The 12,117-nt window shown below is 42.0% G+C and overlaps 1 protein-coding gene across 1 annotated transcript in view; it reads left to right on the forward strand.

Moving 5' to 3' along the window:
- The window catches only part of VSIG1 (V-set and immunoglobulin domain containing 1), a 60,296-nt gene extending 51,943 nt beyond the window's left edge, over positions 1-8,353 (forward strand). The window contains exons 3-7 of the mRNA XM_077285134.1: positions 1,204-1,396; positions 1,831-1,980; positions 3,490-3,612; positions 4,002-4,131; positions 4,759-8,353. Of these exons, the coding sequence (XP_077141249.1) occupies positions 1,204-1,396; positions 1,831-1,980; positions 3,490-3,612; positions 4,002-4,131; positions 4,759-4,909 (747 nt within the window). The 3' untranslated portion in view covers positions 4,910-8,353. The remainder of the gene's footprint in view (positions 1-1,203; positions 1,397-1,830; positions 1,981-3,489; positions 3,613-4,001; positions 4,132-4,758) is intronic.
- The last annotated feature ends 3,764 nt before the right edge of the window (positions 8,354-12,117 follow it).

Consider the following 12,117-nt stretch of genomic DNA (forward strand, 5'->3'; position numbering starts at 1 on the left):
ATAAAAAATCATTATATACTCACCTTCCGCCGCCTTTCCCGCTCCTCGCGATGCTCCGGCCGGTCCATGCAAGCGGCACGTTCCGGTGGCAAGGATGGTCTGGGAGAAGGACCTGCCATGATGTCACGGTCATGTGACCGCGACATCATCACAAGTCCTGCGCGCCTGCGCGAGAAGGACCTGCCGTGAAGTCACGGTCATGTGACCGTAACACGGTCATGTGACCGCGACGTCATCACAGGTCCTGCGCGAGAAGGACCTGCCATGACGTCACGATCACCTGACCGCGACTTCATCACACCCTGGAACGGAAGCTGCCGCCTGCATCCCACACAGGCGACAGAACTACAACGCGCCTGCGGAAGGTGAGTATATGTTTATTTTTTTAACCTGTGACATACGTGGCTGGGCAATATACTACGTAGCTGGGCAATATACTACGTGACTGCCCAATATACTACGTGGCTGGGCAATATACTACATGGCTCTGTGCTGTATACTACGACGCTGTGCAATATACTACGTGGCTCTGTGCTGTATACGTTACTGGGCAATATACTACGTCGCTGGGCAATATACTACGTGGCTGGGCAATATACTACGTGGCTGGGCAATATACTACGTGGCTGGGCAATATGCTACGTGGCTGGGCAATATGCTACGTGACTGGGCAATATACTACGTCGCTGGGCAGTATACTACGTCGCTGGGCAATATACTACGTGGCTCTGTGCTGTATACTACTTTGCTGGGCAATATACTATGTCGCTGGGCAATATACTACGTCGCTGGGCAATATACTACGTCGCTGGGCAATATACTACGTGGCTGGGCAATATACTACGTCGCTGGGCAATATACTACGTGGCTGGGCAATATACTACGTGGCTGGGCAATATACTACGTGGACATACATATTCTAGAATACCCGATGCGTTAGAATCGGGCCACCATCTAGTGTATGAATAATGATACACATGTATTTATTTTACTTTATTGTTTAATCTTATCATTTATTAAGTAAATTCATTTTTGTTTACTCAATTTTCATGTGAACATTTTTTTATTCATCACAATCCTTGAATCCGTTACAAAACCCTAAGTTGCGTACCTTTCAGACATTCACTTTCAAGCATAACATGTCATGTGAGTTTTGGTGTATGGTCTATAGTAATGATTTGCTATTTCTGTCCTGTGTTCTAGGTATATGCTTTCCAAAATGGCCAAGCATACCCAATGGGAAGATTTCAAAACAGGGTGATGGGTGCCAATACCACTGGCAATCTTACAATAACTATTTCCAACATGCAGCCGGAAGATACTGGAGTCTACAAGTGTTATGTGACCAACTTTCCAGAACCCGATGGTCAAGGTCAAGTTCAGTTGATTGTACAGGGTACGGACATCCTCGTAATCTATTTTAATTAGGATAGACACTGTCCCTAACGCAGCACATTGGGAATATAACCTCTGGGCAGTGAGACAGAGAGGGTTGGGGCCATTTGTGGACCTGAGCTATTTATATGCAGTGATTGCCTTATCATTGGGCATGAATGGAGAGAGGATATTTTTTTATTTTTTGTAAAAACAAAAAACACACAACCGGAGTTTTTTTTTAAAAAATCCAGGTTTGAAAATTTGAATATTTAGTAGAAATTCCATATTATTTGCAATTTAAGGTGGAATTAGTGTTTAATTGTACATTTAAAATTTTGCTCCATGTAAGATCTATAAGGTTGTGTGTGAACATGGATGAATAACTCACGATCCTCCTGTCATTTTACCTAGTGCTGTTTCTTCTTTGAAGAGTTGTCCCAATTTATTTTACAGTGGCTCCATCAACTCCACACTGCAGTATTCAGGGCAACATAGTGACTGGGCATGCCGTGAAGCTGGCGTGCCTTTCTGAGCAGGGGATGCCTCGCCCAGTGTACACCTGGAACAGAGTTGTGAACGGAAATCTAAAGCCGATTATTGCAGGTAAGTGAAGTTACAGGGTTGTGGAAAATCTGACCAAAGAATGGAATGGCCCAGAGTGGAGATTAGCAGGAAAGCGGAGAGGGGTAATCTGCAGGTAAATAGCGTTAGAGTTAGTGATGAGCGAACGTGCTCAGATAAGGTGTTATCCAAGCATGCTCGAGTGGTAGAGTATTTTCGGCATGCTCAAATACTATGTTCGAGTTGCCGTTGATACATGTTCAGCAGCCGCAACACATGCATGGATTTCCTGTTTGTTAGGCAATCTCTGCATGTGTTGCAGCTGTCGAACATCAATGAGACATGCAGCCGCGGGGACTCGAACATAGTATTCCAGCACGCCGAAGATACTCTACCACACGAGCATGCTCAGATAACACCTTACCCAAGCACGCTCGCTCATCACTAGTTAAAATGCTGCTCTGCGGCCTTTACTGCAGCTGCTCCACGTCCATGTGACTGAAAGCTGGCGGCTCCGGGAAGGAAATAAGTTAATTTTCTCATGCCGGTAGGGCAGCATTGTAACTATTTACTTGCATGTCAAGACAATATCTGCAGGTAAATAGCACTTTCCAAGGTAAATATTCCTTTTAAATCAGTTTTTTTGTGTTACATATACATTTTTTAATTTGGCAAAGGTTTTTTTCCTTCATCATATTATGAAATTAGTAATCTTGCAATTTTCATACTCAGCACAGGGACGTTTTTATACTCATTGGGCCCAATTCATCAAGACCGCTGTTGTTCACACCACTCTAGATGAGGGGGCGAGATGGAGTCAGACGCTTCCGATTCATGAAGCGGTGCAGGTCTCTTCATGAAGCTAGAGCAACTGGCGTGCACCTCTGCGTGCCACGCCAGAAATCTCACTCCAGTCAGGTACTGGAGTGAGATTTCCAGCATACGGACCACCACAGCTTGTTGTGAATTAGACATGCTGTGGTGTACCGTCTCAGCTCCACTTATTTTGTCAGAGCTGAAAGACACTGGCATGAAAATTTGGAGTTGCCTCAACATTTTGTGACTTTTCAAAGCTTTTATGCCAGAATTTTGTCATGAAAGCTTTGAAAAATCAGGCATATAGTTCTTGTGCTTTCAGGAAGTTTTCAGTAGGCTAGGAGGCAGGATAGAATGATAGGCACCTCTATACACAGGATCCACCAAACACAATAGGTGGTGTCACAGCTCTCCTGCTCCCCCTCCCTTCACAATGACATTTGCACACGCTCATTTGACACCTCACTAATATAGTGTTGGGATCCGACCATTGTGACTATGTCCATCTCTGGTTTTCTAAAATAACAGGACGTTAGACTCTATAATAGCCTCAGTGGTCTGCGTGAGAATTGCAAGATTTTTATTTTTAATACAATTTTGATATGGAAAAAAACATTGCCAAAAAATGTTCATGTCACTAAGAGAAATGGTAAAATTCCTGCAAGTCATGATATGAAAATGTGGACATTCAACCCGTGTGCAATCATTATTACAAAGAAATCTTTCATTTGACAGGACAGCAGCAGAACGGCGTCCTTATCATAGGTAACATGAGTAAGTTAGAAGATGGCTACTACCAATGCACAGCAAGCAACTACTTAGGCAACGTAACCTGCCAGCTGGATTTACATACAGGAGGTATGGTTATTGGTGCCATTTGCTTTTTTTTTTTTTTTTTTAACATTTAACTTTACCGTTTATTTTCAAATCACTATTTTTGTGTCCTCGCACACATATTAGTCTCATTTGTGTTATGTAGAAGTGTAGAGGGAAAACATTGTGTCCTAAAGACAAAGGCATGGCTAAAAATGAACCCCGTTGTGTTAGAATTGTGACCTCCTCAAACATTGTCTTATGGGCCGACTACGAGGTGGTATAGAGTTAGTTTAATGATGCGCCAAATTGAGCAAGTGTCATAAATTTATCAGATCTTGTTTAATTTGAGGCGGTCCAAATTTAAGACATTATTAGTAAATCTGCCCCAGTGTTTCATGAAATATTGAATGCCTTCATTGTCACTTCTGCAGGGGAAGCAGGGATTATCGTGGCAGGGATTATCGGGGCAGTACTACTGGCAATCATTATTTCTGCAGTCATCTGGTTCCTCATTGCAAAAAAGAAGAACAAAAAGAAGCAGTCAAAGATCAGCGAACTTCAGTAAGATTCTTTTCTCATCTGTGATAGGATTTATAAGGCTTTATTTTATCATTACAGTAACTTGGTAGCACTGCGTGGATTTATTACACACTTACAACCAGCTTTGGTGTAGTATTCCTGATGGTGGTGTGCCTTATGCCTTGATAAAGCGCTGAATGCGCGAAACCGCCATAGGCTTGTCTGCATCTCCTCTCATCTGTGTGTTTATACACCGAATAAAGCCATTCAGAGTATTTAGAGATCCAGTTGGTGAGTACCTTGTCTGTCTAGTGTCTTTTTGGAGTCTTCACTTATATGTGGATTTTGGATATTGAGCACCACCAGACGATCATAAGGAGCCTGCTACAGTTACTATTGAAGTTTATGGAGTCATGGAAATAGTGCCGACTATTTCTTTATGGAATAGGACTACTAAATTAAATGCTGAAAATAAGAACCTAACGGGATGTCATTTAGCAGTGCCAAACTAATACAATACAAAAGTATAACCGCAATCAAGACCAAAGGCGCTAAGAAAAAACAAATAAAATGGTCAGCATTTATTTAAAACACACACAAACTAATTTCACTATTAAAAAATTATTTATTATGTACGAAATGTCATCTATCATTGTCTTTCATTACCAGAACAATGTCCAGCGCAGGAGGAAAGACGGAAGCAGAGGAGCCGGCTCGGGAGAACCTTATGGTGTCTGAGCCTCCAGCTACCAGAGAATATCAAGACATTCCTGAACATGTGGCTTCTGCCAGTGGTGAAGTGGAGGATCCCGCTGTGTAAAATGCTTCTTACAGCTAAGATAGAGATTTCTGTGCACATTAACAACCATGAAATTGCAAACCCCAGCCAACGTACTCTAGTTGTAGGTTCCCACAAAACACATTTATGACATAATCTGACCGCTGATTCACATGGCTTCCAGTTATTGGCCTCCAATTTTAGGCTATAGGAGTTATAGAAACCACAAAGTGGGCGGATCAGTGGGTAGGGGAGCCACATTTATCAGACCTTTATGGCATGCCATGTGAATACGCGGTAATTGTCCTCTGTGGGAAAACCCATAACCTGCTAGAAAAGGGGCATCTATTATTCATCATTTTTTTAATATATTTCATATTATTGGCCTTCTAGAAAGTTTTTTTTTTTTTTTTTTAACTGCATTTAAGATTTGTTAGAAAGGTTTATGCATATTGAAGAGATTATTAAGAAACTGTAACTAGCAAACTCTGTGAAGTATATATAAAACAAGAGGGGATTATAGAGAGAAATGGGAAGCGCAGACTCCTGAGTGTAGTAGTTAGTTTCCAAAGGTGTGTACTCCGTGTGAATCCACTCACCTTTTTGGTGTCTTGATATAGTGCGTATAGATCCAATCCATGGATCACTCCATTCCTCTTTCCATTCAGTTTGCTGCAGAGATCTGAGCATTGATGAGCGCACTGAACAGTGCTTTCATAGGCGATAACATTTTGTAAATATTTTTCCCAGCAACATGCGCTCTTGAAGGATGATGATGGAACTTGATATTCTGTTTCATGGATAATTTTTATTTCAAGCTAAAATACAACCGGTTTCGACTTCTTAGAGTCTAAGTCACTCTAAGAAGTCGAAATAAAAATCACCCTTGAATCAGAATTTCGAGTTCCATCATCATCCTTGAGGAGCGCATATTGCTGGGAAAAATATTTACAAAAACTCTGAAGTCAATAGTACATGTGTAGTCTAACTTTATTTCAGTGTACAGCTGTACAACGAGGAATGGTAATGCTACGGGAAATGCGGGTGATGGCACCGAGAATGTTCTACTGCATAGTAAAATGACTCCAACCATTCCTCCTGAAAGCGTATGGAACACTTGTTTTAGTCTATTGACCTAAACTATCCAAAAGAGGTGTAAAGCTGCTCTGAATTTCCCATTTCACGGCTAGGCCACATCTCCGCCACCAAGATGCCCATATAGCCAAAAATTCTTTCTATTTTAGCTTGCCTACAACAATGTAATTCTGCAATTTGTGTAGAAATAACTGAGTTGGAGTTTTGTTAAAATACCGCACTTACCCATCAACATGGAGGATTACGGGGCAATTACAATCACGCAGTTATTGTAGACCAGCTTAAAAACTGGTGGACTACTGATAACTGTAGATATGGAGTCACCCGTAGAAAGCTCTACAAAGTGAACTGTAAGTTTGTAAGGTTTTGGGTATGTGCACATGGCATCTTATAGACGCCAGCATAATGGCATAGTTTTCAATAAAAACACTTCAGGAAAATGTTGGAGGTGTTTTCCTGAAGTGTCGTCTTTGACCTCTTTTTGGTAGTTTTTGCAGCCGACTTTTTGCCTTTTAAATTTAACATATAAGATAGTGGTGGCTTCCAAGACACCTGAAGAATGGCCAGGTCACTTCTTTTTGCCACTTCATGGCTCTTAAAGCCTGAAGAGGTTAAAAATCAGTTACAAACAAGAAATATATGCACAGCAAGTCACTTTTCCATTGCACAGTTCATTATTCTCAATATCTACTACGTGCTAGAAAAAACTAAAACTAAAAAAAAACAGGCAGGTAGTTACTAGCAGAGGCAAGTACCTGCCCGTTCTACCCGGCACTGGCGCAGAGCGGTCACTGATCGCTCCCTCCAGTTATTCAGCTGCTCTACATCAACAGAGCAGCTCTTCTTCTGCTCTGCTGTGCCCGCTTGATGTGACTGCCGACATTATGCTGATTGACAACCGGCTCCCCTGCAGCACAGAAGAAGAGAAGCTGCTGCTCTGTCGATGGGACGTCAGCAGGAGCCACAGAGTCGCAGTCAGCAGCAGTCTGTGATCACTCTGTGCCAGCAGAGATCAGAACCGGGCAGAGATCAGAACGGTCAGTGCTTAGGCTAAAAAAAAATTAAAAACAGTCCTGCATAGCCCCTTTAATCCAACAATACATTCTGTACTCAAATTTTGGCAATTGGTTTAACAAGGGGATACACCAACTACAAGATTTGATGACAATAGACTTGAAATCCTTTTTGAATATATCCAAATAGGGCCCTATCTGCCTTTATTCCCCCTACACCTCATCACATTACACTTTTCCCCCATCTTGAAGATGCTGTAAGGAGACAGGAACTATTATGCATTTGTGGCCATGTGACCCAGCGGGAGACTTCCTTCATTAGGGTTAGATGTACTCAGAACGAAGTGGACTTTCACATATCCTAACAGCTAAGAGATAAAGCATTACAAAAAGAAAAGAAATATATAAAACACATTTTACCCACTGTTCTAGAAATACTACGGAAAGAACAATACAACTGCACCATGGAACATTTGTTAGACCGCCTTTTGAATGCCCCTAGCGTGCTGAATATGGAATAAAAGCATGCTTACTTCCCGCACTGGAGCTTCTCCAAGCGCCGTTTCTCCTGATGATCTTCTGACAATAGGTCATGTGAGCGCTGCAGCCCATCAGTGACCACCGATGGGCCGCAGCTTTCACAGTTGCATCAGAGAGGACATCTGCTCTGCCAGATATATGAAGGCTGCAGCCCTCTTATGAGAGGTACGTGTGCTTTTTTCCCCCCTTATTTTATTCAGCATATTGGGGGAAATAAAAAGGGGTTGTCCACTAGAAGGTGACCCATTTTAAGTCCGTTTTTTTTTTTTTTTTTTTTTTAGAAAATGTCATAGTATGATAAGATAACCAAATACTGGATTTTTGTTTTTGATATTTCAAAATGTTGGATATTTTATTGTTAAACTCAATAGGCTTTTTATTTTTCTCTTTTTTTATGTTAATTATTGGCTGTTGATTCTTTATTCGGTTTTAAATTGAACTAACATTAGTAATCTTATGACATTTCATTATGAAGGTATGACAAATTTATCTCATGAGATTTTTGTTATTCTCTTGTATGGTTTACAGATTGTGAACTTACCATTGCTTTATCTTTTCTCCACTTAACTTTATGGGAAAAAATATTTTTTTTTTTCCCCCAAAGTGACAGTGAAATTGCATCATGATAGCACAATAATAGCAATTTATGCCGTAATTTAGATGATAAATATACATAGGTTTTTTACGAAAGTTGTATAAGAACAGATGTGCAGAGGTTTGGGATGTTTTTGTAATACATTAGTTATCATAACTCTGATTGCTTCAATTATAAGCATTGGTGAAATCAATTACTTTTATTATCTATCTGCTTTACAAAATTGTACAAATGATTGTAATTAAAATAAAAAAATAAAATATACACTTGTGGGATTTTTTGGACGATGATTGTGATCAGTGGACTTATCACTGGAAACTATAGGTTCTGCTGGACACTGAATCTTCCGGTTTTGGTTGGCTCTGATTTTTTGGCCCACGCCAAAAATTAATTACCGTAATTAATTTAGTGCATCTGATCAGTGGTGTGCGTCTTGCCAGAAATGTTACTCCAGTCTTTGACAAAGACTGGAGTAACATTTCTGGTGCACAAAATGCCGTCCCTTTTGCTGAATTTGATGGGTGGGCTTAGCTACGCCCCTTCCCAGGTACTCCCCAGTTCCATCTATATTGGTGGAGCTTGTTCTAACTGGCATATGAACATCAAAATTTATCACATTTATAAAGTGTTTTATGGCAGTTTTCTGGAGAAAACACTTTGATGAATCACGCCAATAATGTATTGATGCAAAATTGCATTAAATCGCACACTAGTGTACAGTGCAGAGTGACAAAATCACAAAGTCTGTATGGTTATTGGGGTATTAGATATTTTCTTGTGAATCAGGTATTAAAGGGAATGTAAGGAACAACTGGTTCTCCTTTAAAGGGGTTGTCTGATTAAAATAAGTTATCAACTATCCACAGTATGCAAATTGCCTCTGGAGAAGGGAGAGGATTTGATCTCTGGCACTATCTGTTGGATAAAACAATCCTAAAAATAATTATTGACCCTTTAAGAAGCCTTGAAAGTTCAATATTGACTTTTAGAATTGCTACATCCAATAGATGGTGCCAGGGATCAAATCCTTTTCCTTCTGAAGAGGCTATTTGCATAATTTCCTAGAGGAGAATTGCATGGCCTACAAGTCTCCTTATACCGGCATGTCACTCGACAAGATAAGAAATGTTCCCCCCTTAGAACCCCAATTATTCACAGGAGAGGCGAAAACTTGCTGCTTATTTGGACCTGCACCAATCAGCAGAATGGGGAACTTTTATTTCTGTAAAAATGGAGCAGCAGTGTGCCTTTACTCCATTCATTCCCTACGGGGCAGGAGAGCGCTCGGCTTTTTCCAGTAGATCCATTGGGAATGACAGGAGTGGTAGCCGGGCGTCCAACTTGCTGCTCCATCTTTTCACAGGGATAAAAGCTCCCTGTCAGATATAGGTTATCAAAAATGAGTCTGAGCGAATAGGACTTATGCCGTGCCACGATTGGGGGCTTTGCATTGAATGTGAATGCTCCGCACCTCCTCCATATTTGTGTGGATTTCTGACTGACTGCTGCCACCTGCTGGCTGCATTAGTTGTCATCTCCTAATTAAAAAAAAACAAACAAAAAACGTTAACGGGTTGGAAATTATGACTGGGGCAGTGATCCCCAACTCCAGTCTTCAAGAGACACCAACAGATCAGACCTTCAGGATTTTCCTTGTGTTACACAGGAGTCCCTATCCCCTATCCTATTGATAGGTAATAGCTTTCAAACATGAGACAACACCTTCAATGATTTTACTAAAGGTCCTTTGTTTCTTAGGGCTGAGGGTGAGACAAGGCAGGCGATACCCATGAGCCTGTCCTCAACTTGACTGTCCCACCCAATCGAGGACACTAGTGGAGCAGGTGAGGATACCCTTAACTGCATAGACTCAAATATATTGTATTCATGGGAGACAACTAACCAGTCAAATATCTCCTAATTATAGTGTAGCCTTCAGCAGCCTCACCCAGGGACTGCTTATTACTAAACGTAGTCTTGACAGCCTTGACAATGTAACCAGAAGGATTCTGGTCTCCTAGAAGCTACCCTGGATTGTTCCTTCTCATGAATGGGGCATTTCTGAACTACAATGGAATATTGATGAATATGCAATCCCGTACTCCAACTGCACATTCACCATAGAATTAGCAAAAAGGTGAACGTACACTTCGCTTATCTTAAAGATAATCTGTCAGCACGTTTTTGTCATGTAATCTGAGAGCAGTAACCTAAGGGCGGAGACCCTGATTCCAGCGATGTGTCACTTATTAGGTTGTGTGCTGTTGTGTCAATAAATTCAGTGCTTTTTTAGCAGGAGATTATCACTACAGGACTAGGCATCTTGTGCCTCCTGGTCAACATGTTCTGTGTAACACCGCCCCATCACCGATTGGCAGCTTTCTGCCTATGCACAGTGTACCGTATATACTCGAGTATAAGCCGAGATTTTCAGCCCATTTTTTTGGGCTGAAAGTCCCCCTCTCGGCTTATACTCGAGTCATACCCAGGGGTCGGCAGGGGAGGGGGAGCGGGGGTCTGTGTAATTATACTCACCTACTCCTGGCGCGGTCCCTGGCTCCCCGGCGCCGGCAGCTTCTTCCTGTACTGAGCGGTCACATGGTACCTCCCTCTACCTCCCATAGAGGTGGAGCTGCATATTCATTACTGTAATGAGCAGTAACTGTGACCGCTCAGTACAGGGAGAAGCTGCAGCACCGGGGAACCAGGGACCGCGCCAGGAGCAGGTGAGTATAACTGGGAGGGGGAGCGCTGCACGATATTCACCTGCTCCTCGTTCCGGGCGCCGCTCCGTCTTCAGCGTCTTCTGCTGTGACGCTCAGGTCAGAGGGCGCGGTGACGTGGTTAGTGCACGCTCTCTGCCTGAATGTCCATGCAGAAGACATTGAAGATGGAGCGGTGCCGGAACGAGGAGCAGGTGAATATTGAAAGTGTCGGGGGCCTGAGCGACGGAGAGCTGAGTATGTGATTTTTTTTTTTTATCGCAGCAACAGCAAATGGGGCAAGTGTCTGTATGGAGCATCTATGGGGTCATAAGATTTGTTCAGCATTATATGGGGCAAGTGTCTGTATGGAGCATCTATGGGGTCATAAGATTTGTGCAGCATTATATGGGGCAAGTGTCTGTATGGGGCCATAATCAACGTTTGTGCAGCACTATATGGGGCAAGTGTCTGTATGGAGCATCTTATGGGGCCATAACGTTTGTGCAGCACTATACGGGGCAAGTGTCTGTATGGAGCATCTTATGGGGCCATAATCAACGTTTGTGCAGCACTATATGGGGCAAGTGTCTGTATGGAGCATCTTATGGGGCCATAATCAAGGTTTGTGCAGCACTATATGGGGCAAATATTGTTATAGAGCATCTTATGGGGCCATAATCAACATTTGTGCAGAATTATATTGGGCAAATGTGTCTATGGAGCATCTTATGAGCCATTATTAGCCTTTATGCAGGATTATATGGGGCATATTTTAATATGGAGCATATTATGGGCCCATCATAAACTTTATGGAGCATTATATGGGGCTCCTGATTCAATATGGATATTCAAAAACACTTAACCTACTGATGTTACAATTCATTTTACATTTATTGGTATCTATTTTTACTTTTGACATTTACCGGTAGCTGCTGCATTTCCCACCCTAGGCTTATACTCAAGCCATTAAGTTTTCCCAGTTTTTTGTGGCAAAATTAGGGGGTCGGCTTATACGGTACATAGAAATCTACCAATCAGTGATGTGGGCGGGGTTATACACAGGTCAGCATTCAGAGAACTGCTAGATCTGCAGCAGAGAAAACCGGATTGTATCAAAATGATAGCAAGCAACACATGGCAGGGTCTCTGCCCCCTTATCCCGCTGCTGTCAGATTACATGGCAAAAACCTGGTGACACATTCCCTTTAAAGAGATAGCTGTGAATATATCCACCCCAATCTCACCCAGGCATTAATATGCATAGCATCAGTACCATTATACTTAGAGATCAGTAACAAAGTA

Source organism: Ranitomeya variabilis, chromosome 2, assembly GCF_051348905.1.
Source record: "Ranitomeya variabilis isolate aRanVar5 chromosome 2, aRanVar5.hap1, whole genome shotgun sequence".
NCBI lineage: Eukaryota > Metazoa > Chordata > Amphibia > Anura > Dendrobatidae > Ranitomeya > Ranitomeya variabilis.